This window comes from Macaca mulatta, chromosome 15 (genome assembly GCF_049350105.2).
Source record: "Macaca mulatta isolate MMU2019108-1 chromosome 15, T2T-MMU8v2.0, whole genome shotgun sequence".
Lineage (NCBI taxonomy): Eukaryota > Metazoa > Chordata > Mammalia > Primates > Cercopithecidae > Macaca > Macaca mulatta.
The window spans coordinates 93714267-93741291 of NC_133420.1; the positions used below are offsets into that span (position 1 = coordinate 93714267).

The 27025-nt window shown below is 37.7% G+C and overlaps 1 protein-coding gene across 6 annotated transcripts in view; it reads right to left on the bottom strand.

The window, feature by feature from the left end:
• Positions 1 to 27025, bottom strand: part of RIC1 (RIC1 homolog, RAB6A GEF complex partner 1) — a 153682-nt gene that overhangs the window by 123598 nt on the left and 3059 nt on the right. For 2 of the 6 annotated variants that reach the window (XM_077966119.1, XM_077966118.1), the window contains exon 2: positions 11446 to 11548. The exons of the other annotated variants lie outside the window; for them this stretch is intronic. In XM_077966119.1, coding sequence (XP_077822245.1) covers positions 11446 to 11484 — 39 coding nt within the window. In that variant the 5' untranslated portion in view covers positions 11485 to 11548. The remainder of the gene's footprint in view (positions 1 to 11445; positions 11549 to 27025) is intronic. 6 annotated transcript variants of the gene reach the window in all.

The following is a 27025-nucleotide window of genomic DNA, read 5'->3' on the forward strand; positions in this document are numbered from 1 at the left end:
AAAACCTTCATCAACTAACAGTGAATTTCTCAGCAAAAACCTCACAGGACAGGAGAGAATGAAACGATATATTCGAGCAGCTGAGGAAAAAACCAAACCAAACCAAAACAAAAGAAACTTGCCTGTCAAGAACACTACACCCAGCAAAGTTATCCTTCATAAAGGAAGGAGAAAGTCTTTCCCAGATGAGCAAAAACTGAGATCATTCATCACAATTACATCAGCCGTACAAAAAATGCTTAAGGGTGTTGGAAGCAAAAGAACTACGTCTACCATCATGAAAACACAAAAGTATAAAACTCTCTGGTAGAGCAAACACGTAAATGAGAAGAGAAGGGATTCAAATGTTACCACTACAGAAAATCACCAACTTACAATGCTAGCAAGAGAAAGAAAACAGCAAAGAATATACAAAACAACCAGAAAACAATTAATAAAAGGACAGGATTATGACCTCACATATCTATCTATATTTAAATATACATATATATATACACATATATATACACACACACACACACACAATAATATCAATAATCACCTTTTCCACTTAAAAGATACAGACTGGATGAATGGATTTGAAAACATGACCAAACTATATGCTACCTACAAAAACTCACCTTGAAAGGCACACAGACTAAAAGTAAAGAGATGGAAAAAGGAATTTCATGCAAACAGAACAAAAAGTGAGAAGTGGCAATACCTACATCAAATAAAGCAGACTTTTAAGTCAAAAGCAGTAAAAAGAGACAAAGAAAATCATTGTATAATGATAAAGAGATGAATTCAGCAGGAGGATATAACAATTCTAAATATATATGCACCTAACACCAGAGCACCCAAATATATAAAGATATTATTAGACCTAAAAAAAGAAGTAGACTCCAATACAATAAAAGTTGGGGCAAGGCATGGTGGCTCATGCCTGTAATCCCAGTATTTTGAGAGGCTGAGGTAGGCAGATCACTTGAGGCCAGGAGTTCAACGAGATCAGCCTGGCCAACATGGTGAAACCCTGTCTCTATTAAAAATACAAAACTTAGCTGGGTGTGGTGGCACACACCTGTAATCCCAGCTACTCAGGTGGCTGAGGCATGAGAATCGCTTCAACCCAGGAGGTGGAGGTTGCAGTGAGCCGGTATCACACCACTGCACTCTAGCCTGGGTGACAGAGTGAGACCTGTATCTAATAATAATAAAATAAAATAATAGTTGGGAACTTCAGCACCCCACTATCAGCAACAGACCATTGAGACAAAAAAATTAACAAACACTGGATTTAAACTGCACTCTAGATGAAATGAACCTAACAGACATTTACAGAAAAATTTTATCTAACAGCTATGGAAATACATTCTTGTCAGCACATGAAACATTCTCCAGTGCAGACCATATGATAGGCCACGAAACAACTCTCAAAAAATTTTAAAACTCTGGGAGGCTGAAGTGGGAGGATCACTTGAGCGAGGGAGGTAAAGGCTGCAATGAGCTATGATTGTGCCACTTCACTCCAGCCTGGCAACAGAGATAGACCCTATCTCAAAAAAGAAAAAAAAAAAAAAAAAACTCAAAACTATATCAAATATCTTCTTAGACCACAGTAGAATCCTCAAACCAGAAATCAATACCAAGAGGAACTTAGAAAACTGTCTAAATAAATGGGAATTACATAGAATACTCCTGAATGTCCATTGGGCCAATGAATAAATTAAGAAGGAAATTTTAAAAAATTCTTGAAACAAATGAAAATGGAAACACAACATGCCAAAACCTATGAGACACAGCAAAAGCAGGGTTAAGAGAGATGTTTATAGCAATAAACATCTGCATCCAAAAAGTGGAAAGATTTCAAACAAAAAATCTAACAATGGACCTCAAGGAACTAGAAAAGCAAGAATAAACCAAATCCAAAATTAGCAGAAAGGAGGAAATAATAAAGATCAGGGGGTCGGGCTGGAGCAGGAGTGTAGCCCTGGGACGTGGCCTCCTTTACTATTAAAATATATATATATTTCTACTATAAAGTATGCATATACATACATATATATTTATACAAAGCAGAACAAAATGAAGGACACTAAAAAAATACAAAAGATCAACAAAATGAAAAGTTGGTATCTTGAAAAGATTTTAAAAATTGATAAACTGCTAAGTAAGAAAAAAAAAGAGAAGATCCAAAAAAAAAAATCGGAAATGAAAAAGACATTGCAACTGATACTACAGAAATACAAAAGATCAGAGACTATTATAAACTATTCACTAAAAAACTAGAAAACCTAGAGAAAAAGGGCAAATTCCTGAACATATAACAACCTACCAAGATTAGATCATGAAGACAGAAAACCCAAATAGACCAAAAACAAGTAATGAGATTGAATCAGTAATAAAAACTCTCCCGAAAAAGAGAAGCCCAGGACCAGATGACTTTAAAGTCAAATTCTACCAAACTTACAACACAAATTCTCCTCACACTTTTCCATAAAATTGAAGAGAAGGGAATTCTCCCCAACTCATTCTACAATACCTGCACTATTCTTATACCAAAGCCAGACAAGAATGCAACATAAAAAAGAAAGCCACAGGCCAATATCCCTGATGCAGGTAAATGCAAAAATCCTCAACAAAATACTAGAAAACCACATCCAACCACACATCAAAAAGATAATATACCATGATAAGTAAGATTTATCCCAGGGATGCAAGGATGGTTTAATATGGTTTGGCTCCGTGTCCCCCATCTAAATCTTGTCTCAAATTGTAATCCACACGTGTAGAGGGAAGAACCTATAATCCCCACATGTTGAGGGAGGGAGGTGATTGGATCATAGGGATGGTTTTCCCCCCACATTGTTCTCATGATAGTGAGTTCTCACACAATCTGATGGTTTCGTAAGTGGCAGTTTCCCCTGCTCCCTCTCTCTCCTGCTGCCATGTGAAGAATGCCCTTGCTTTCCCTTTGCCTCCCACCATAATTTTAAGTTTCCTGAGGCCTCCCCAGCCATGCAGAACTGTGAATCGGTTAAACCTCTTTCCTTTATAAATTACCCAGTCTTGAATATTCTTTATAGCAGTGTAAAAAATGCACTAATACATGGTTCAACATATACAAATCAATAAATGAGATACATCACATCAACAGAGTCAAGGACAAAAAACATTATCAATAAATACAGAAAAAGCATTTAATAAAATTCAACATCATTTCATGATAAAAACTCAACAAACCAGGTATAGAAGGAACATACCGCAATGTGATACAGGCCATACATGACAAATCCACAGCTAACATCACACTGAATGTGAAAAAGCTAAAAGCCTTTCCACTAAGAACTGAAAAAGACAAAGACGCCACTTTCGCCAGCCCTATTCAACATAGTATTGGAAGTCCTAGCCGGAGCAATCAGGTAAGAAAAGGAAATAAAAGGCATCCCAGCTGGAAAAATTCAGTCAAATTGTCCCTCTTTGCAGATGGCATGATCTTATATTTAGCAAAAGCTAAAAACTCCACCAAAAAACTCTTAGATCTGCCGGGCATAGTGGCTCACGCCTGTAATTCCAGCACTTTGGGAGGCTAAGCAGATGTATCACGAGGTCAGGAATTTGAGACCAGCCTGGCCAATGTGGTGAAACCCCGTCTTTACTAAAAATACAAAAATTAGCCAGGCATGGTGCCAGGTGGCCGTAGTCCCAGCTACTCGGAAGGCTGAGGCAGGAGAATCACTTGAACCCAGGAGGTGGAGGTTGCAGTGAGCCAAGATTGCGCCACTGCACTCCAGCCTGGGCAACAGAGTAAGACTCTGTCTCAAAAAAAAAAAAAAAGAAAAAACAAAAACAAAAACAAAAAAACACAAAAAACCTCTTAGATCTTATACGTAAACTCAGTAAAGCTGAAGGACACAAAATCAACATACAAAAATGAGTACCATTTCTATACATCAATAATGAACTAGCTGAAAAAGAAATCAAGACGGCAATCCTATTTATAGTAGCTACAAAATTAAACTAGAAAAAATTTAACCAATAAGGTAGAAGACCTCTATAAGGAAAACTACAAAACAGTGATGAAAAAACTGAAGAGGAAACAAACAGTCCATACTCATGGATCTGAGGAATTACGTTACAATGATCAAGCTGGTCAAAGTGATCTACAGATTCAACGCAATACCTATCAAAATATCAACTTCATTTTTCAAAGAAATAGAAAAAACAATTATAATATTCTCATGGAACCAAGAGAGCCTGAAAAGCCAAAGCAATCCTGATCGAAAAGAATAAAGCTGGAGGCATCTATCTGACTTCAAAACATATCAAGGCTATGTTATATAAACCAAACAATATGGTACTGATATAAAAACAGACACATGGACCAATATTCTCAACAAAACAGACAACTCAGAAATATATTCACAAATTTACAGCCAATGACTTTTCAACAAAGTTGCAAAGAATATACATTAGGGAACGAACACCTTCCTTCAATAAATGGTGCTGGAAAAACTCAACATCCATTTGCAAAAGGATGAAACTAGATGACTACCTCTCCCCATATATAAAAATCAACTCAAAATGGATTTAAGGCCTGAATGAAAGAAACAAAAGTATAAAACTACTAGAAGAAAACATAGGAGAAACATTCTAGATACGAAAAAAACAAAAATAACAAACGGGACTAAATTAAACTAAAAAAATTTCTGCATAGCAAAAGAAACATTCCAACAGAGTAAAGAAATAACCTTCCTTTTGAATGGTAGACAATATTTGCAAACTATTCATCTGACAAGAAACTAAAAACCAGAATATACAAGTAGCTCAAACAACTCAACGGTTAAACAAAACATTCCCATTAAAAAGTGGGCAAAAGACATAAACATTTTTTCAAAAGACATATGGATGGCCAACAGGTATATCAAAGAAGGCTCAACATCACTAATCATCAGGAAAATGAAAATCAAAACCACAAGATACCATCTTAACCCAGTTAGAATAGCAATTATTAAAAAGACAAATAACAGATGCTGATGAGAATGCAGAGAAAAGGGAACTCGCTGTGGTGGGAATATAAATTAGTACAGCCATTATAAAAAACAGTATGAAGATTTCTCAAAAAGTAAAAATAGAATTACCATATGATCCAGCAATCCCACTGTTAAGTATTTATGCAAAAGAAACAAAATAAGTACATGAAAGGGTTATTTGCACCTCCATGTTTATAGCCACACTGTTAACATTAGCAAAGATATGGAATCAACCTAAGTGTCCACCAACAGATAATCATTTCAACTGACTCAGAAAAAAACATCTGACAAAACTCAATATCCTTTTATGCTAAAAATACTCGAAAAACTATGAATAGAAGTAAACTATCTCAAAATAATAAAAAGGCGATAGATAAAAAACCTATAGCTGGCTAGGCGTGATGGCTAACAGCTGTAATCCCAGCACTTTGGGAAGCCGAGGCAGGTGGATCACCTGAGGTCAGGAGTTCAAGACCAGCCTGGACAACATGGTGAAACCCTGTCTCTACTAAAAATACAAAAAATTAGCCAGGCATGGTGGCGGGCACCTGTAATCCCAGCTACTTGGGAGGCTGAGGCAGAAGAATTGCTTGAACCCAGGAGGTAGAGTTTGCAGTAAGCGGAGATCACACCATTGCACTCCAGCCTGGGCAACAGAGCAAGAAAAAACCAACAACGACAACAACAAAAACAAACAAAAAACAAAAACAAACAAAAAAACTTGTAACCAGCATCAAACTCGATGGTGAAAAGATGGAAAGCTTTTCCTCTAAGGTCAGAATTAAGACAAAGATGCCCATTCTTACCACTTCCATTCAACATAATACTGAAAGCCCTAGCCAGAGCAATCAGCAAGGAAATGAAATAAAATAAATCTAACTTGGAAATGAGTTAGTAAAATTATATGTTTGAAGATGACAGACATGATCTTATAGAGTATCTTATCTTTAGAGTAAAGACTCTAAAGATTCCACAACAACAACAAAAAACCTATTAGAATGAATGAATTCAGGAAAACTGCAGAGTACAAAATCAACACAGAAAAATCAGCAAACCATAACATCAAAAATAATAAAGTACTTAGGACTAAACGTAATCAAGTAGGCAAAAGACTTCTATAGTGAAAACTGCAAAATACCACTGAAAGAAATTAGACGCAAATAAATGAAAAGGAATCCTCTGCTCATGGATTAGAAAATTTAATACTGTTAAGATGTCAATACTACCCAAAGCGATCTACACAGTCAATGTAAGTCCTTTTAATATCCTAACAGCATTTTTAGCAGAAACAGAAAAATCCATCCTAAAATTCACATGGATTCCCAAGAGACCTCGAATAGACAAAACAAACTTGAAAATAACAAAGTTGGACGTCTCATATTTCCTGACAGCAAAACTTCCTAGTAGGCTACGGCACTCAAAATACTGTCGTACTGGCATAAAGATATACACATATAGACCAACAGAATAAAACACAGAGTCCAGAAATACATTCCTGCATAAATAGTCAAATTATTTTCCACAAGGCTACCTAGACCATTTATGGGGGAAAAGGAAAGAAAGTCTTTTCAACAAACAGCTTTGGGAAAACTGGATATCCACATGTAAAAAAATAAAGTTGGACCCTTATCTTATACCATATACAAAAATTGTCTCAAAATGATCACAACTCTAAACAGAAGACCTCACCCTATAAAACTCTTAGAAGAAAGCACAAGGCAAAAACTTCATGACTTTGGATTTGAAAACAATTTCTTGGATATGATACTGAAAGCACAGGCAACCAAAAACATAGGTAAGACAGACTTCATCAAAATTGAAAATGTTGTGCATCAATGGCCACTACCAAGAGAGTAAAAATGTAACCCTTGAAATAGAAGAAAATACAGTCATGTGTCACTTTAACAAAAGTGGATAAGTTCCAAGAAATGCATCACTAGGCAATTCTGTCATCATGTGAACATCACAGTGTGTACTTACACAAACCTAGATGTTATGGTCTACTACACACCTTGGCTATATGGTATACCCTATTGCTCCTAGGATACAAGCCTATATAGCATATTACTGTACTGAATACATAAGCAACTGTACCACAATGGTAAATATTTCTATATCTAAATACAACTAAACATAGAAAAAGTAATGCATTGCACTATATAAAATTTATATTGTCACTAGGCAAGAAAAAATTTTCAGCTCCATTAGAATTATATAGGGCCACCATCATATATAATGCAGTCTGTTGACAGAAACATCTCAAAACGCCATTACGTGGAGCATAACTGTATTAAAAACCACATATCTGATAAAGGATTATACCCAGAATACATGAAGCATTACAACTCAACAAAAAATAACCTAAGAAAAACAATGGGCAAAGAACTTCAATAGACAGTCCTTCCAAGAAGGCATATAGATGACTTACAAGTACATAAAAGATGCTCGACATTAATAATCACTGGGGAGATGCAAACCAAAACCATGAGATACCACTTTGGACCCAAGGGAATGGCAATCATCAAAACAACAGAAAACAAGTACTGGCAAGGATGTGAAGAAATTGGAACCACTGTATCGCTGGTAAGAATGTAAAATGATGTAGCACTGTGGAAACACAGTATATGGCAATTTCTTTAAAAAAAAAAAAAAAAAAGGAAAATTTCTCCAAAAACAAACAAAACAAGAAAACACAGAATAACGAAATGAAACAGCAAGTCCACTTCTGGGTATGTACCCAAAAGAAGTAAAGCAGGGATCTGGATATTTGTCTACCCAAGTTCACAGCAGCATTATTCACAATATCCAAGAGGTAAAAGCGGCCCATGTGTCCATCAACAGACGAATGAATAAAACAAAATACAGTATGTACATATACAATGGAATATCATTCTGCCTTAGAAGGAAGGAAATTTTGGTACATGCTACAGCATGGATAAAACTTAAGGCATGCTGAGTGCAATAAGTCAATCACAAAAAGACAAATACTGTGTGGTTCCACTTGTCTGAGGTACCTAGACTAGTCAAATTCATAAAGACAGAAAATACAATAGTAGTTTCCAGGGACTGATGGCATGAGAAAACTAGGAATTACCGTTTATGGTGCATGAAGTTTCAGTTTGAGAAAATGAAAATGAAAGTGCTGGATACTGATGGTGGTAATGGTTACATGACAATGTGAACGTACTTAACACTGCAGAACTTTGCAAATTATATATCTGCTAAATAATTTGTATCAAGGATATATAAAGAACTCTTACAACTCAATAATAAGAGAAATATTCCACTTAAACAAAAATGGTCTGGGCATCGTGGCTCACACTTGTAACCCTAACACTTTGGAAGGACAGTCCGAGGATGGGAGTTTAAGACCAGCCTGGGCAACTTATGGAGACCCTGTCTCTACAAAATTTTTAAATAAGTGAGGCATGGTGTTGTGCACCTGTAGTCCCAGCTACTAGGGAGGCTGGGGTGGAAGGATCACTTGAGCCCAAGAGTTTGAGGCTGCAGTGAGCCAAGATCAGATCACTACTTTTTGTTTGTTTGTTTTTTAAATGGACAAAGGATTTGAATAGATAATTAACTACATAGGTATAGTGAAATGGCTAATAAGATACATAAATGGAACAAGATAAATAGCTAATAAGCACATGAAACCATGCCAAACATTTTGGTCATTAAAAAAATACCAAATTAAAGCCACAAATATGACACCACTACAAACCCTCTAGAATGGATGTGGAGAAACAGAAACTTTCATACATTATTGGCAGGATTGTAAAATGCTACAGCCACTTTGGAACAAAGTTTTGCACTTTACTAAAAAGTTAAACTTGCCATATGATTTAGTAGTTGCACTCCTAGGTATCTCTCTAGAAGAACAACATTTATTCACACAAAGACATGTATACAAATGTTTACAGCAGTATTACAATGATTCAAAATGAGAGTATTATTCATAGTGACTCAAATACTCTCAACTGGTGAATGGAGATAAAAATGTGGCACACCCAACTAATGGAAAAATATTCGGCAACAAAAAGGAATACTACCACACAGACATAGAGTGTGAAATAATAGATGTTAGACTCAGAAGGATGAGAAGGGGATAAAGGATAAGAAGTTACTTATGTGTACAATGCACATTCTTTAGCTGATGATTACACTAAAAGCCCAGACTTCACCACTGTGCAATATATCCATGTAAAAAAACTGCACTCGCACCCCTTAATTTACACATATTTTGAAAAAAGAAATATTATGACCTGGATGCACCTAAAAACATTATGCTAAATGAAAACCAAACACAAATGACTATATACCATATGATTTCATTGATACGAAAATTTCAGGAAGCTAAATCCAAATGGACAAAAGTAGGCCAAGGTTTTCTGAGGCTGGAGTGGGAGAAGAGGTTGATGACAAATGGGCATGTACTTTTTAAGGTTGATATATATATGTTCTAAAACTAGATTGTGATGATGGATGCACAACACTATAAATTTACTAAAAATCAATGTACACTTAGATGTATGTTTATGCACCTCAAAGCTCTTAAAAATTTAAATCATAGCAAATTCTGCAGTATATCTACAATAATATCCAAATTTTCATTGGTAAATTTATGTATGATTTATGGTTGAAATAAGGTAAACCACTTGGGGGACAGTAGATTTGTGACAGCAACTCAAAGGAAAGCAATTGTAACTTAAAGGTAAGAAACCTCTCTGATTCTAACCAATTGGTCCCTGCTCATCAGTAAGAAATTTGAATGAAGAAATTGTCTCAGTTTGTGGCAGATGTAAATTCCAAAATATTTTTAAATTGTAAATTTACTATATTTTTTCTGATTAAATAAATTGCCTAACAAACTAATACAGGTGGAACACTTTAATGCAGGTCCTATACCACCATTTTAGATGACATACAAATACCGAAGTAAATAATCACACATGAAAAAAATCTTTTTTCAACTCCTCTTCAATCTTTTTTATTTAGGTAAGGAGAATATCTGAATGAGGTGCTAGTTTATTTCTAAGCACCTTGCATAAAAAGGGCTAATTGTCCTTTTTAACAAAGGAATAAGAGTTTGGCAGGAAACTATATTTTTCATAACTTTTTTTTTGAGAAAGGGTTTCACCCTGTCACCCAGGCTGGGTTGCCATAGTGCAATCATGGCTCATTGCAGCCTCAACCTCCTAGACTCAAACTACTCTGTAGTTCATCAAAATTTAAATAGTATACAGTCACCAGATTAGCTGAGACCACAGGCATGCACCACCATAGCCAGCTAATTTTTTTATTTGTATTTTTTATAGAGATGGGGGTCTCCCTATACTGTCCAGACTGATCTTGAACTCCTGGGCTCAAGTGATCCTCCCACCTAGGCCCCCAAAAGTGCTGACGTTACAGGAGTGAGCCACTGTGCCCAGCCTTATAAAATTGTTTTTATTGTATTCTTTCATAATACCTTCTATTCATATAAATGGTACTAGATTTCCATTTATGGTGAAAGTATAAATTCGTTTATTTTGAAAGAGAATTTCAAGTTTAAAAGTTACAATGAATAGGTAGTATGAGAACAGGGCAAAAGTCATGAATGAGAAATAAAAAGAACTTATATTTGGGAAACTTTGCTTACTATGATGTAAAATACCTAGTCCACGGTAAACTCCAGATAAATATTTAACTATAATATGGATTATGTTAGTGATTCACAAACACCTGAAGATGACTGCCAGGCACTGGCCTGGCAGAACCCACTGTGGTCCTGTGGTAGTGGTAAACACAGAGGCAGATTCTCCTCTGCCTGTGGACAAGGGAAAAAGTGGGAAGAACTTTGTGTTGTGGTTTCAGTGCCAGCTTAGGCACAACAGAACAGAATATCAGGCAAATTGCTAAGAATTTTGACGCCAATCCCTGGCTTCCAGACAGCATTTCTGGACTGGCCTGGGGTTTGGGGAATGAGACACTCTGAAGGAAAGGACACAAACCTGGCTGGCTTTGCCAACTGCTAATGGTAGAGCCTTAGGGCCTTCAGTGAACATAGGTGGCAGCCAGGTGGTGGTGACAGCAGGCCTTGGATGAGACCCAGTGCTCTGCTGGCTTCAGGTCTAACCCAGCTTAGTTTCAGTGGTGGTGGCAACAGGGGTGCTTGCAACAACACATCCCTAGTTCCAGACGACTCAGCACAGAGAGAGACTCCATTTGTTTGGAAGAAAGTTAAGGGAAAAGAACAAGAGTCTCTACCTAGTAATCCAAATAATTCTTCCAGATTTTATCCAAGACCACCAAGACAGTATCTCTGAGTCTGCAAAAACCACAGCATTATTGGGCATGAGGTCCAAGTCCCTTCAAATAACTGGAAAGACTTCTCAAGAAGGACAGGTACAAACAAGCCCAGACTGCGAAGACTACAATAAATACCTACCTCTTCGATGTCCAGACACCAATGAACATCTACAAGCATCAAATCAAGATCATCCAGGAAAACATGACCCCACCAAACAAACTAAGTAAGGCAGGGACCAATCCTGGAAAAAGAGAGATAGATATGTGATCTTTCAGGCAGGAATTAAAAATAGCTATGTTGAGGAAAGTCAAACAAATTGAAAATAACACAGAGAAAGACCTCAGAATTCTATCACATTTTAAACAAAGAGATTTAAATTTTTAAAAATCAAGCAGCAATTCTAAAGTTGAAAAATGCAACCAATAAACTGAAGAATACATCAGAGTCTCTTAAAGGAGAACTGATCAAGCAGAAGAAAGAATTAGTGAGCTTGAAGACAGGTTACTTGAAAATATAGTCAGAGAAGTAAACAAAAGAAAAAAGAATAAGGAACAGTGAAGCAAGCCTAAAAAATAGCATCAAAAGGGCAAATCTAAGAGGTATTGGCCTTAAAGAGGAAGTAGAGAAAGAGACTGGAGTAGAAAGTTCATTCAAAGGGATAAGAGAGAACTTCCCAAACCTAGAGAAAGATATCAGCATTCAAGTATGAGAAGGTTACAAAACGCCAAGCAGATTTAATCTAAAGAAGACTACCTTATGGCGGCTGGGCACAGTGGCTCACGCCTGTAATCCCAGCACTTTGGGAGGCCGAGGGGGGTGGATCATGAGATCAGGAGATCAAGACCATCCTGGCTAACACGGTGAAACTCCATGTCTACTAAAAATACAAAAATTTAGCTGGGCGTGGTGGCAGGCACCTGTAGTCCCAGCTACTCGGGAGGCTGAGGCAAGAGAATGGCATGAACCCAGGAGGGAGAGCTTGCAGTGAGCCAAGATTGTGCCACTGTACTCCAGTGTGGGCCACAGAGCAAGACTCCCGTCAAAAATAAAAAATAAAAAAAGAAGACTACCTTATGGCATCTATAGACTCTCAAAGGTCAAGGATAAAGAAAGATCCAAAAAATGGCAACAGAAAAAAAAGGAACAAATAACATACAATAGAGCTCCAATATGTCCAGTAGCAGACTTTTCAGTAAAAACCTTACAGGCCATATTTCAACAATATATGGAAAGTGCTGACAAAACAAACAAACAAACAAAAGCATTTACCCTAGAACAGTATATCCAGTGAAAATATCCTTCAAGCATGAAGGAGAAATAAAGACCTTCACAGACAAAAAAAAAACCTAAGAGCTCATCAACACTGGATCTACCCTATAAGAAATGCTAAAGGGAGTTGTTCAATCTGAAAGAGTATTTAATGACCAAGAAGAAACCATCGGAAGGTACAACTCGCTGGTAATAGTAAGTACATAGAAAAACACAGAAGAGTACAACTCCTTCTACTTGAGTAGTTTACACACCACAATTACACTCTTATTTTATAACTTCAAATAAATAACCTAATGATGTCTCTTATAAGAGTGTTATTGTAGTGTGTAAACTGCTCTTAAGTAGAAAGACTGATGAAATACACCAATAAAAAATAACTACAACTTTTCAAGACATAGTTCAGTAAGACATGAGAAACAAAAAAGTTAAAAAGCAGAGGGATGAAGTTAAAGTGTAGAGTTTTAATTACACTTTAAACACTTTTTGTGTGTTTGTCTGCTTATACAATCAGTGTTGTCATGAGTTTAAAATAATGGGTTATAAGATAGTATTTGCAAGCCTCACAGTAAACTCAAATCAAAAACACACAACAGATACACAAAACACAAAAAGCAAGAAATTAAATCATGGCACAAGAGAAAACGACCTTCACTAAAAGGAAGACAGCAAGTAAAGAAAGACCACAAAACAACCAGAAAATATATATCAAAATGACACAAAATGACACAAAATGACAATACTTAAAATCAATAAGTATTGATATTACTTATCAATAATAGCATTGACTATAAACAGACCAAACTCTCCAATCGAAAGATAGAGAGTGGCTGAATGGATGAAAAAACAAGATCCACTGATCTGTTGCCCACAAGAAACACACTTCACATACAAAGGTATGCATAGACTGAAAATAAGGGGATGAAAAAGATATTACATGCCAATGGAAACCAAAAGAGCAGGAGTAATTATATAAATACCGACAAAACAGATTTCAAGACAAAAATTGTGAGACAAAGTATGTGATTATATACTGAGAAAAGAGTCAATCCAGCAACAGAATGTAACAATCATATGTATATATGCACCCAACACACCCAGATATATAAAGCAAATATTATTAGGGCTAAAGAGAGAGCTAGATCTCAATATAATAGCTGGAGACTTTAACACCCCACTTTCAGCACTGAATCCAACTCCCAGACAGAAACTCAACAAAGAAACATCAGACTTAATTCGTACTACAGAACAAATGGACCTAACAGATATTTATAGAACATTTCATCCAAAGGCTGCAGAACACACATTCTTTCCCTCAGTACATGGATCACATAAGCACTGCACATATGGTAGGTCACAAATCTTAAAACACTCAAAAAAACTGAAATAATATCAAGCATCTTCTCTGATAGTAGAGTTAAACTAGAAATCAATAAGAACAATTCTGGAAATCATACAAACACTTGGAAATTAAACAATATGTTCCTGAATGACCAATGGGTCAGTGCAGAAATTAAGAAGCAAACTGAAAACTTTATTGAAACAAATGATAATGGAAATACAACATACCAAAAGTTATGGGATACAGCAAAAGCAGTACTAACAGAGAAATTTCCAGCTATAAGTACCTACATCATAAAAGAAGAAAAGAGGGGGGGCGGAGCAAGATGGCCGAATAGGAGCAGCTCCAGTCTCCAACTCCCAGCGCGAGCGACACAGAAGACCGGTGATTTCTGCATTTTCAACTGAGGTACTGGGTTCATCTCACTGGGGAGTGCCGGACGATCGGTGCTGGTCAGCTGCTGCAGCCCGACCAGCGAGAGCTGAAGCAGGGCGAGGCATTGCCTCACCTGGGAAGCGCAAGGGGGAAGGGAGTCCCTTTTCCTAGCCAGGGGAACTGAGACACACAACACCTGGAAAATCGGGTAACTCCCACCCCAATACTGCGCTTTAAGCAAACAGGCACACCAGGAGATCATATCCCACACCTGGCCGGGAGGGTCCCACACCCACGGAGCCTCCCTCATTGCTAGCGCAGCAGTCTGTGATCTACCGGCAAGGCAGCAGCGAGGCTGGGGGAGGGGCGCCCGCCATTGCTGAGGCTTAAGTAGGTAAACAAAGCTGCTGGGAAGCTCGAACTGGGTGGAGCTCACAGCAGCTCAAGGAAACCTGCCTGTCTCTGTAGACTCCACCTCTGGGGACAGGGCACAGTAAACTAAACAAATGCAGCAGACACCTCTGCAGACGCAAACGACTCTGTCTGACAGCTTTGAAGAGAGTAGTGGATCTCCCAACACGGAGGTTGAGATCTGAGAAGGGACAGACTCCCTGCTCAAGTGGGTCCCTGACCCCTGAGTAGCCTAACTGGGAGACATCCCCCACTAGGGGCAGTCTGACACCCCACACCTCACAGGGAGGAGTACACCCCTGAGAGGAAGCTTCCAAAGCAAGAATCAGACAGGTACACTCGCTGTTCAGAAATATTCTATCTTCTGCAGCCTCTGCTGCTGATACCCAGGCAAACAGGGTCTGGAGTGGACCTCAAGCAATCTCCAACAGACCTACAGCTGAGGGTCCTGACTGTTAGAAGGAAAACTATCAAACAGGAAGGACACCTACACCAAAACCCCATCAGTACATCACCATCATCAAAGACCAGAGGCAGATAAAACCACAAAGATGGGGAAAAAGCAGGGCAGAAAAGCTGGAAATTCAAAAAATAAGAGCGCATCTCCCCCGGCAAAGGAGCGCAGCTCATCGCCAGCAACGGATCAAAGCTGGACGGAGAATGACTTTGACGAGATGAGAGAAGAAGGCTTCATTCCATCAAATTTCTCAGAGCTAAAGGAGGAATTACGTACCCAGCGCAAAGAAACTAAAAATCTTGAAAAAAAAGTGGAAGAATTGATGGCTAGAGTAATTAATGCAGAGAAGGTCCTAAACGAAATGAAAGAGATGAAAACCATGACACGAGAAATACGTGACAAATGCACAAGCTTCAGTAACCGACTCGATCAACTGGAAGAAAGAGTATCAGCGATTGAGGATCAAATGAATGAAATGAAGCGAGAAGAGAAACCAAAAGAAAAAAGAAGAAAAAGAAATGAACAAAGCCTGCAAGAAGTATGGGATTATGTAAAAAGACCAAATCTACGTCTGATTCGGGTGCCTGAAAGTGAGGGGGAAAATGGAACCAAGTTGGAAAACACTCTTCAGGATATCATCCAGGAGAACTTCCCCAACCTAGTAGGGCAGGCCAACATTCAAATCCAGGAAATACAGAGAACGCCACAAAGATACTCCTCGAGAAGAGCAACTCCAAGACACATAATTGCCAGATTCACCAAAGTTGAAATGAAGGAAAAAATCTTAAGGGCAGCCAGAGAGAAAGGTCGGGTTACCCACAAAGGGAAGCCCATCAGACTAACAGCAGATCTCTCGGCAGAAACTCTACAAGCCAGAAGAGAGTGGGGGCCAATATTCAATATTCTTAAAGAAAAGAATTTTGAACCCACAATTTCATATCCAGCCAAACTAAGTTTCATAAGTGAAGGAGAAATAAAATCCTTTACAGATAAGCAAATGCTTAGAGATTTTGTCACCACTAGGCCTGCCTTACAAGAGACCCTGAAGGAAGCACTAAACATGGAAAGGAAAAACCGGTACCAGCCATTGCAAAAACATGCCAAAATGTAAAGACCATTGAGGCTAGGAAGAAACTGCATCAACTAATGAGCAAAATAACCAGTTAATATCATAATGGCAGGATCAAGTTCACACATAACAATATTAACCTTAAATGTAAATGGACTAAATGCTCCAATTAAAAGACACAGACTGGCAAACTGGATAAAGAGTCAAGACCCATCAGTCTGCTGTATTCAGGAGACCCATCTCACACGCAGAGACATACATAGGCTCAAAATAAAGGGATGGAGGAAGATTTACCAAGCAAATGGAGAACAAATACTAGTCTCTGATAAAACAGACTTTAAACCATCAAAGATCAAAAGAGACAAAGAAGGCCATTACATAATGGTAAAGGTATCAATTCAACAGGAAGAGCTAACTATCCTAAATATATATGCACCCAATACAGGAGCACCCAGATTCATAAAGCAAGTCCTTAGAGACTTACAAAGAGACTTAGACTCCCATACAATAATAATGGGAGACTTCAACACTCCACTGTCAACATTAGACAGATCAACGAGACAGAAAGTTAACAAGGATATCCAGGAATTGAACTCATCTCTGCAGCAAGCAGACCTAATAGACATCTATAGAATTCTCCACCCCAAATCAACAGAATATACATTCTTCTCAGCACCACATCATACTTACTCCAAAATTGACCACGTAATTGGAAGTAAAGCACTCCTCAGCAAATGTACAAGAACAGAAATTGTAACAAACTGTCTCTCAGACCACAGTGCAATCAAACTAGAACTCAGGACTAAGAAACTCACTCAAAACCGCTCAACTACATGGAAACTGAACAACCTGCTCCTGAATGACTACTGGGTACATAACGAAATGAAGGCAGAAATAAAGATGTTCTTTGAAACCAATGAGAACAAAGATACAACATACCAGAATCTCTGGGACACATTTAAAGCAGTGTGTAGAGGAAATTTATAGCACTAAATGCCCACAAGAGAAAGCAGGAAAGATCTAAAATTGACACTCTAACATCGCAATTAAAAGAACTAGAGAAGCAAGAGCAAACACATTCGAAAGCTAGCAGAAGGCAAGAAATAACTAAGATCAGAGCAGAACTGAAGGAGACAGAGACACAAAAAACCCTCCAAAAAATCAATGAATCCAGGAGTTGGTTTTTTGAAAAGATCAACAAAATTGACAGACCACTAGCCAGACTAATAAAGAAGAAAAGAGAGAAGAATCAAATCGATGCAATTAAAAATGATAAAGGGGATATCACCACCGACCCCACAGAAATACAAACTACCATCAGAGAATACTATAAACACCTCTACGCAAATAAACTGGAAAATCTAGAAGAAATGGATAATTTCCTGGACACTTACACTCTCCCAAGACTAAACCAGGAAGAAGTTGAATCCCTGAATAGACCAATAGCAGGCTCTGAAACTGAGGCAATAATTAATAGCCTACCAACCAAAAAAAGTCCAGGACCAGATGGATTCACAGCTGAATTCTACCAGAGGTACAAGGAGGAGTTGGTACCATTCCTTCTGAAACTATTCCAATCAATAGAAAAAGAGGGAATCCTCCCTAACTCATTTTATGAGGCCAATATCATCCTGATACCAAAGCCTGGCAAGGACACAACAAAAAAAGAGAATTTTAGACCAATATCCCTGATGAACATCGATGCAAAAATCCTCAATAAAATACTGGCAAACCGGATTCAGCAACACATCAAAAAGCTTATCCACCATGATCAAGTGGGCTTCATCCCTGGGATGAAAGGCTGGTTCAACATTCGCAAATCAATAAACATAATCCAGCATATAAACAGAACCAAAGACAAGAACCACATGATTATCTCAATTGATGCAGAAAAGGCTTTTGACAAAATTCAACAGCCCTTCATGCTAAAAACGCTCAATAAATTCGGTATTGATGGAACGTACCTCAAAATCATAAGAGCTATTTATGACAAACCCACAGCCAATATCATACTGAATGGGCAAAAACTGGAAAAATTCCCTTTGAAAACTGGCACAAGACAGGGATGCCCTCTCTCACCACTCCTATTCAATATATTGTTGGAAGTTCTGGCTAGGGCAATCAGGCAAGAGAAAGAAATCAAGGGTATTCAGTTAGGAAAAGAAGAAGTCAAATTGTCCCTGTTTGCAGATGACATGACTGTATATTTAGAAAACCCCATTGTCTCAGCCCAAAATCTCCTTAAGCTGATAAGCAACTTCAGCAAAGTCTCAGGATACAAAATTAATGTGCAAAAATCACAAGCATTCTTATACACCAGTAACAGACAAACAGAGAGCCAAATCAGGAATGAACTTCCATTCACAATTGCTTCAAAGAGAATCAAATACCTAGGAATCCAACTTACAAGGGATGTAAAGGACCTCTTCAAGGAGAACTACAAACCACTGCTCAGTGAAATCAAAGAGGACACAAACAAATGGAAGAACATTCCATGCTCATGGATAGGAAGAATCAATATCGTGAAAATGGCCATACTGCCCAAGGTAATTTATAGATTCAATGCCATCCCCATCAAGCTACCAAGGAGTTTCTTCACAGAACTGGAAAAAACTGCTTTAAAGTTCATATGGAACCAAAAAAGAGCCCGCATCTCCAAGACAATCCTAAGTCAAAAGAACAAAGCTGGAGGCATCACGCTACCTGACTTCAAACTATACTACAAGGCTACAGTAACCAAAACAGCATGGTACTGGTACCAAAACAGAGATATAGACCAATGGAACAGAACAGAGTCCTCAGAAATAATACCACACATCTACAGCCATTTGATCTTTGACAAACCTGAGAGAAACAAGAAATGGGGAAAGGATTCCCTATTTAATAAATGGTGCTGGGAAAATTGGCTAGCCATAAGTAGAAAGCTGAAACTGGATCCTTTCCTTACTCCTTATACGAAAATTAATTCAAGATGGATTAGAGACTTAAATGTTAGACCTAATACCATAAAAATCCTAGAGGAAAACCTAGGTAGTACCATTCAGGACATAGGCATGGGCAAAGATTTCATGTCTAAAACACCAAAAGCAACGGCAGCAAAAGCCAAAATTGACAAATGGGATCTCATTAAACTAAAGAGCTTCTGCACAGCAAAAGAAACTACCATCAGAGTGAACAGGCAACCTACAGAATGGGAGAAAATTTTTGCAATCTACTCATCTGACAAAGGGCTCATATCCAGAACCTACAAAGAACTCAAACAAATTTACAAGAAAAAAACAAACAACCCCATCAAAAAGTGGGCAAAGGATATGAACAGACATTTCTCAAAAGAAGACATTCATACAGCCAACAGACACATGAAAAAATGCTCATCATCACTGGCCATCAGAGAAATGCAAATCAAAACCACAATGAGATACCATCTCACACCAGTTAGAATGGCAATCATTAAAAAGTCAGGAAACAACAGGTGCTGGAGAGGATGTGGAGAAATAGGAACACTTTTACACTGTTGGTGGGATTGTAAACTAGTTCAACCATTATGGAAAACAGTATGGCGATTCCTCAAGGATCTAGAACTAGATGTACCATATGACCCAGCCATCCCATTACTGGGTATATACCCAAAGGATTATAAATTATGCTGCTATAAAGACACATGCACACGTATGTTTATTGCAGCAGTATTCACAATAGCAAAGACTTGGAATCAACCCAAATGTCCATCAGTGACAGATTGGATTAAGAAAATGTGGCACATATACACCATGGAATACTATGCAGCCATAAAAAAGGATGAGTTTGAGTCCTCTGTAGGGAGTTGGATGCAGCTGGAATCCATCATTCTTAGCAAACTATCACAAGAACAGAAAACCGCATGTTCTCACTCATAGGTGGGAACTGAACAATGAGATCACTCGGACTCAGGAAGGGGAACATCACACACCGGGGCCTATCATGGGGAGGGGGGAGGGGGGAGGGATTGCATTGGGAGTTATACCTGATGTAAATGACGAGTTGATGGGTGCAGCACAGCAACATGGCACAAGTATACATATGTAACAAACCTGCACGTTATGCACATGTACCCTACAACTTAAAGTATAATAATAATAAATAAATTAAAAAAAAAAAAAGAAGAAAAGATAGTGGCTCACGCCTAAATCCTAGCATTTTGGGAGCTGAGGTGGGCTGATTGCTTGAGCTCAGGAATTTGAGAACAGCCTGGGAAACATGGTGAAATCCCATCTCTACAAAAATTAGCTGGGCACGGTGGCATGCAACTCCCAACTAGTTGGGAGGCCGAGGTGGGAGGATCACATGAACTTGGGAGGTTGAGGCTACAGTGAGCTGAGATTGCACGACTGCACTCTAGCCTGGGGAATAAAGTGAGACCCTGTCTCAGAAAAGAAGAAGAAAAACTTCAAATAAATAACCTAATGATGCCTCTTAAACAACTAGAAAAGCAAGAGCAAACAACCCAAAATTAGTAACAGAAATAATAAAGATGAAGCAGAAATAAATTAACTTGAAGAAAATAATCCAAAAGACTAAAGAAACAAAAAGTTGCTTTTTAGAAAAGATAAACAAAACTGACAAATCTTAAAAGAGAAAATCCAAATAAATAAAATCAGAGATAAGAAAGGAGACATTACAATTGATAACACAAAAATTCAAAGGATCATCAGAAACTACTATGAGCAACTATATGCCAATAAATTGGAAAATCTAGATGAAGTGGATAAATCCCTAAGCACATACAACCTACCAAGATTGAACCATGAAGAAATTCAAAACCTGAACAGACCAAAAATGAGATTGAACCTGTAATAAAAAGTCTCCCAGTAAAGAAAAGCCCAAGACCCAGTGGTTTCACCGCTCAATTCCAACAAACATTTAAAGAAGAACACCAATACTACTGAAACTGTTCTCAAAAATACAGGAGGAGGGAGTACTTCCAAACTCATTCTATGAGGCCAGGATTACCCTCATACCAAACCCAGACAAAGACACATCAATAAAGAAAACTACAGGTCAATATTTCTGATGAACATTGATGCGAAAATCCTGAACAAAATACAAGCTAACCAGATTCAACAATATATTTAAAAGATCATTCATCATGAACAAGTGGGATTTATTCCAGGAATGCAAGGATGGTTCAATATATGCAAATCAATCAATGTGATACATCAACAGAAGGAAGGAGAAAAACTATATGATCATTTCAACTGATGCTGAAAAAGCATTTCATGAAAATTCAACATCCCTTCATAAAAACCCTCAAAAAACTGGGTATAGAAGGAACATACCTCAACATAATAAAAGCCATATATAACAGTCCCATAGCTAGTATCATACTGAGTACATAAAAACTGAAAGCCTTTCCTCTAAGATCAGGCACCCGACAAAGATGCCTACCTTCACTACTGTTATTCCACACAGTACTGGAAGTGTCCATCAACAGATGGGTGGATAAAGAAAATGCGGTACTTATACATAATGGAGTACTACTCAGTTATTAAAAAAAAAAAATGAGATCCAGTCATTTACAACAACATGGATGGAACTAGAGTTTGTTATGTTAAGTGCAATAAGCCAGGCACAGAGAGACAAACATAGAATGTTCTCACTTATTTTGTGGGATCTAAAAATCAAAACAATTGAATCATGGTGAGAGAGAGTAGAAAGATGGTTACCAGCGGCTGGGAAAGAAAGGTAGCTGGGGGGATAGGAAGGGAGGTGGGAACAGCTAATGGGGTACAAAAAAAAGAGAATGAGTATGACCTAGTATTTGACAGCACAACAGGGTGACTACAGTCAAAAGCACAACAAGGTGACTACAGATTGCAGTGAGCTGAGATTGTGCCACTGCACTCCAACCTGGGCAACTGAAGTGAAATCCTGTCTCAAAAACAAACAAACAACAACAAAAAAAACCACACAAAAAAACAAACACCTACTGTGTTCTCACAAAAATTAAAAAACTAAAACTTAAAAAAAATTGCTATGCCACACATAGGACAAATGCCTTAAATTCATTAATATTAAAAATGTTTATTAAACATCTTCTTTGTACAGGCACTATAGATAATACAAATTAAGATAGTTTCTGTGCTCCAGAAATGTATAATCTAGTTGGAGAAATAAAGCGTAAGTGCAAAACTTACAATATAAAGCAGTAGTTCAAAGGAAAAAGCAAAATTGTCTCTGAAGATGACATGATTTTATATGAAGAAAACCCTAAAAACCACCAAAAAAAATTTAGAAATAAGAAATGAATTTAGTGAAGTTACAAGATATAAAATCAACATACAAAAATAAGTTGTGTTTCTACACAAGAACCATGAGTATCTAAAAAATAAATTAAGAAAACGTGGCTGGGCGTGGTGGCTCACGCCTATAATCCCAGCACTTTGCGAGGCAGGCAGATCACCTGAGGTCAGGAATCAAGACCAGCCTGGCCAACATGGTGAAACCCCATCTCTACTGAAAATACAAAAATTAGCCGGGTATGGTCGCAGGCACCTGTAATCCCAGCTACTCGGGAAACTGGGAGAGGAGAATCGCTTGAACCTGGGAGGCGGAGGTTGCAGTGAGCTGAGATTGCTCCATTGCACTCCAGCCTCGGTGAAAAGAGTGAGACTTTGTCTTAAAAAAAAAAAAAAGAAAAGAAAAGAAAACAATACCATTTACAGTAGCATCAAAAACACTAAATACTTAGAATACATTTAACCAACACTAAACACTATAAAATGCTGATGAAGGAAACTGAAGAAGGCACAAATAAATGGCTGGATATCTTATGTTCATGGATTAGAAGAATTAATGTTGTTAAAATGTCCATACCATCCAAACCCATCTACGGATTCAATGCAATCCCTATCAGAATTCCAATGACATTTTCACATAAATAGAAAAACAATCTAAAATTTATACAGAACCACAAGAGCCCATGAATAGCCAAGGCCATCTTGAGAAAGAACAACAAAGCTGGAAGTGTCACATTACCTATGTGTTAGTCCGTTTTCACACTGTTATAACAAACTTCCCTGAGATTTGGTAATTTATAAAGAAAGAGGTTTAATAGATTCAGTTCTGTAATGGCTGACAAGGCTTCAGGAAACTTACAATCATGGCAGAAGGGGAAGCGGGCACTTGTTACATGGGGGCAGGCAAGAGAGAGACAGCATGTGTAGAAGGAACAGTCAAACACTTATAAAACCATCAGATCTCATGAGAACTTACTATCACAAGAACAGCACAGGGAAAACTGACTCTATGATCTAAAGACCTCCTACCAGGTCCTGCCCTCCATACATGGGGATTATGGGGATTACAATTAGAGATGAAATTTGGGTGGGGAAACAGATTCAAACCATATCAACCTGATTTCAAAGTACATTACAAAGCTACAGTAATCAAAATAGTATGGTACTGACATAAAAAGAGATACACAGACCACTGCGATAGAATGGAGTCCAGAAATAAAACCACGCATGCATATATGGTCAATTAATCTTTCACCAAGTGCTAAGGATGGAGAAAACACATCCTGCAACACTGACTTTTCAACACCATAAACAGTGTTGGGAAAACTGGATATCCACATGCAAAAGAAGGAAACTGACCCTTATCTTACACTATCAACTCAAGAAGGATTAAATAGGGAGGGGGAAGGGAGGATGGTTAATAGGTACAAAAAACAGAAAGAATGAATAAGGACTGGGTGTGGTGGCCAGATCACTTGTGTCCAGGAATCTGAGACTGGCCTGGGCAACATGGCAAGACCCCATCTCTACAAAAAATTAACTTGGCATGGTGGCACGCATCTGTAGTCCCAGCTACCCAGGATGCTAAGGTGGGAGAACTGCTTGAGCCCAAGAGGTCGAGGCTGCAATAAGCCATGATCATGACACTGTACTCCAGAGTGACAAAGTGAGACCCTGTCTAGATGATGAATAAAATCTAGTATTTGATAGCACAACAGGGTAACTACAGTCCTGTATCAAAATATCCCATATACCCCATAAATACACAGATCTATGTACCCACAAAAATTAAAAGAAGAAGGATCAAAGACTTAAATGTAAAACCTGAAACCATACAAATCCTAGAAGAAAATGGGAAAAACACCCTGACATCTGTTTTCATGATGGCATGTTGGATGACATCAAAAGCACAGGTAACAAAAGCAAAAATAAACAAGCAGGATTGCATGAAATTAAGTTATTGTACAGTAAACAATCAACAAGATAAAAAAGCAACCTATGGAATAGGAGAAAATATTTGCAAACCATACATCTAAAAGGGGGCTAATATCCAAGATACGTAAGGAATTCATACAACTCAGTAGCAAAAAGCAAAAGAAAACAAATAACCTAATTTAAAAATGGCCAAGAGATCTGAACAGATGTTTTCCCAAAAAACAACCAATGACCAGTAGATGCTCAATACACTAATCATCAGGAAGATGCAAATCAAAACTATAAGATATCTCATACCTGTTAGGACATCTATGATCAAAAAGTCAAATCATAACAAGTGTTGGCTAAGATGTGGAGAAAAGGGATGCCCTCCCTGTACACTGCTGATGGGACTGCAAAATGGTACAGTCATTATGGAAAACAGAAGTTCCTCAAACTAAAAACAGGACTATCACATGATCCAACAATCCCACTTCTAGGTATATATCCAAAGGAATTGAAATCAGTAACTCAAAGAGATATCTGCACTCTCATATTCTTTGCAGCATTATTCAAACTAGCAAAGATATGGAAACAACCTAAGTGTCTGTCAATAGATGAATGGATAAAGAAAACGTAACACACACATATACACACATGAAATATTATTCAGCCTTTAAAAAACAAGGAAATCCTGCCATCTGCAACAACATGGACGAAACTTAAGGACACCATACTAAGTGAGCAAGACATAAAACAACTGCATGATGTCATACATGGAATATAAAGACGTCAAACTCATAGAAACAGAAGAGTAGAACAATGATTGCCAGGGCCTAGGAGGTGGGTGAAATGAGAGTACTTCGGTCAAAGGTACAAATTTTCAGGTATAAAATGAATACATTCTGGGGACCTAATGTACGCCACAGTAACTATCGTTAATAATGATATTTATTTCCATAATTAACACATATCATATACTTGAAATTCGCTAAGAGAGTAGGTCTTAAGCGTTCTCATCCCACATACAAAAAAAGGGGTAACTGTGTGAGATGGTGGATCTGTTAATTAGACTGACTGTGGTTATCAATTCACAGGGTAGATCCAAGTATTGCACAGCACACCTTAAATATATACAATTTTTACTTGTCAATTATACCTCAACAAAGCTGGTAGTAGGGGGGAAGCAGCAGTTCATCAGAAAAATGAACACTTATGGTTATAGTAGGTAAAGAATGACTCATAAAGAAAGGATTTCAACAGCAGTTAAAGGATGGATAATATTCGGACAGGCAGAAATGAGGCAAGAGAGCATTCCAAGAAGGGAGTGTCTGTGATATCAAACTAAGGAGTTTGAACTTCATTCTTTAATCAACAGTGAACCCTAGAAGACTTCAGAGCAGTGAATTTATAAAGAAGGCTCTCTGGAGGCAGTGAGTAATAGAGTTAAAAGGGTGAGAAATGGGAATGCTGGGAAAATATAAATAAAATGGTCTTCCTGAGGTCACACAGTTAATCATATACCTGATCCAAAGCTTGGTTCTTTTGAAAGATCATTTTTTTTTTCCATGATTAGCACACCAGTGGGAACTAAGTTTTTGCTCAGGATTACTAAATGACATACAATTTATTTTATAAGCCTAGCAATTATTTGCCCATTTCAGCTTTTTATTAACTACCTGCAACAGTGCTAACTCACAAGATTTATCATATTAACACATTAACATCTTTACACAGTTCACATATAACATGTCTCTTCATCCCTTTTATATACATCTGTATTTTACAGTTGGTGTTCAAAAATACATCTGAAGGTAATTTAAATGTTTAAAGTCAGTGACGTGAAAAATGAGATATGATTATACATCTAATTTAGAATGGCTACATTCAAAGATATCATTTTGATGTTCACATATATAGACTTTCATATTCACAGTTAGTATATTAAAGGAGTAATTCTGGGCCCCCAGTACAGTACAAAATGTAATTCATCTCACACTACACCTATGTCAATCATAAATCATAACCTACCTTATATAGCAGTTTCATCCTCAAAGCTGAAACTAGTCCTTTTACAACAACCTTAGCAGAAATGTATCAATTGCCCCCAGTAAAGTTCTACCTCTACCACCCCAATCTAGCCTACACATATTGAGCCCTTTTTAACACCTTTTTGGGGGCTCCAAAATGTAACATTGGGGCTTCAATATAAAAAAGCTAAGTGACTATCTAGAGGCTCTTTTGTTCATAAACAACACTATACTGTATTTCTCAACTTTGGGGGAGGAAATAATTATGAAGACATATGAGTCTATAACAGTGGAATTCCGAATACCTACTTAGAATAGAGGACAGTAGGTGTAAGTAGTACATAAAAGTTCACTAGAAGACCCATATAATGTACAGTTAGAGATTTTAACAGAGATTCAGTCTTATGAAGCATCATTGTACACATACAATTTCCACAATTCTTTTGAACATTAAAACAACCAGCTTAGACGACCAAACGACTGTCCCTTCCATAAGACTAGTTGTCTCTTTTTAAAAGCTATCCCTCCTAAGAGAGCTTGATTTACTAAGTGAGCCCTAACAAAATTTCAAGTAAG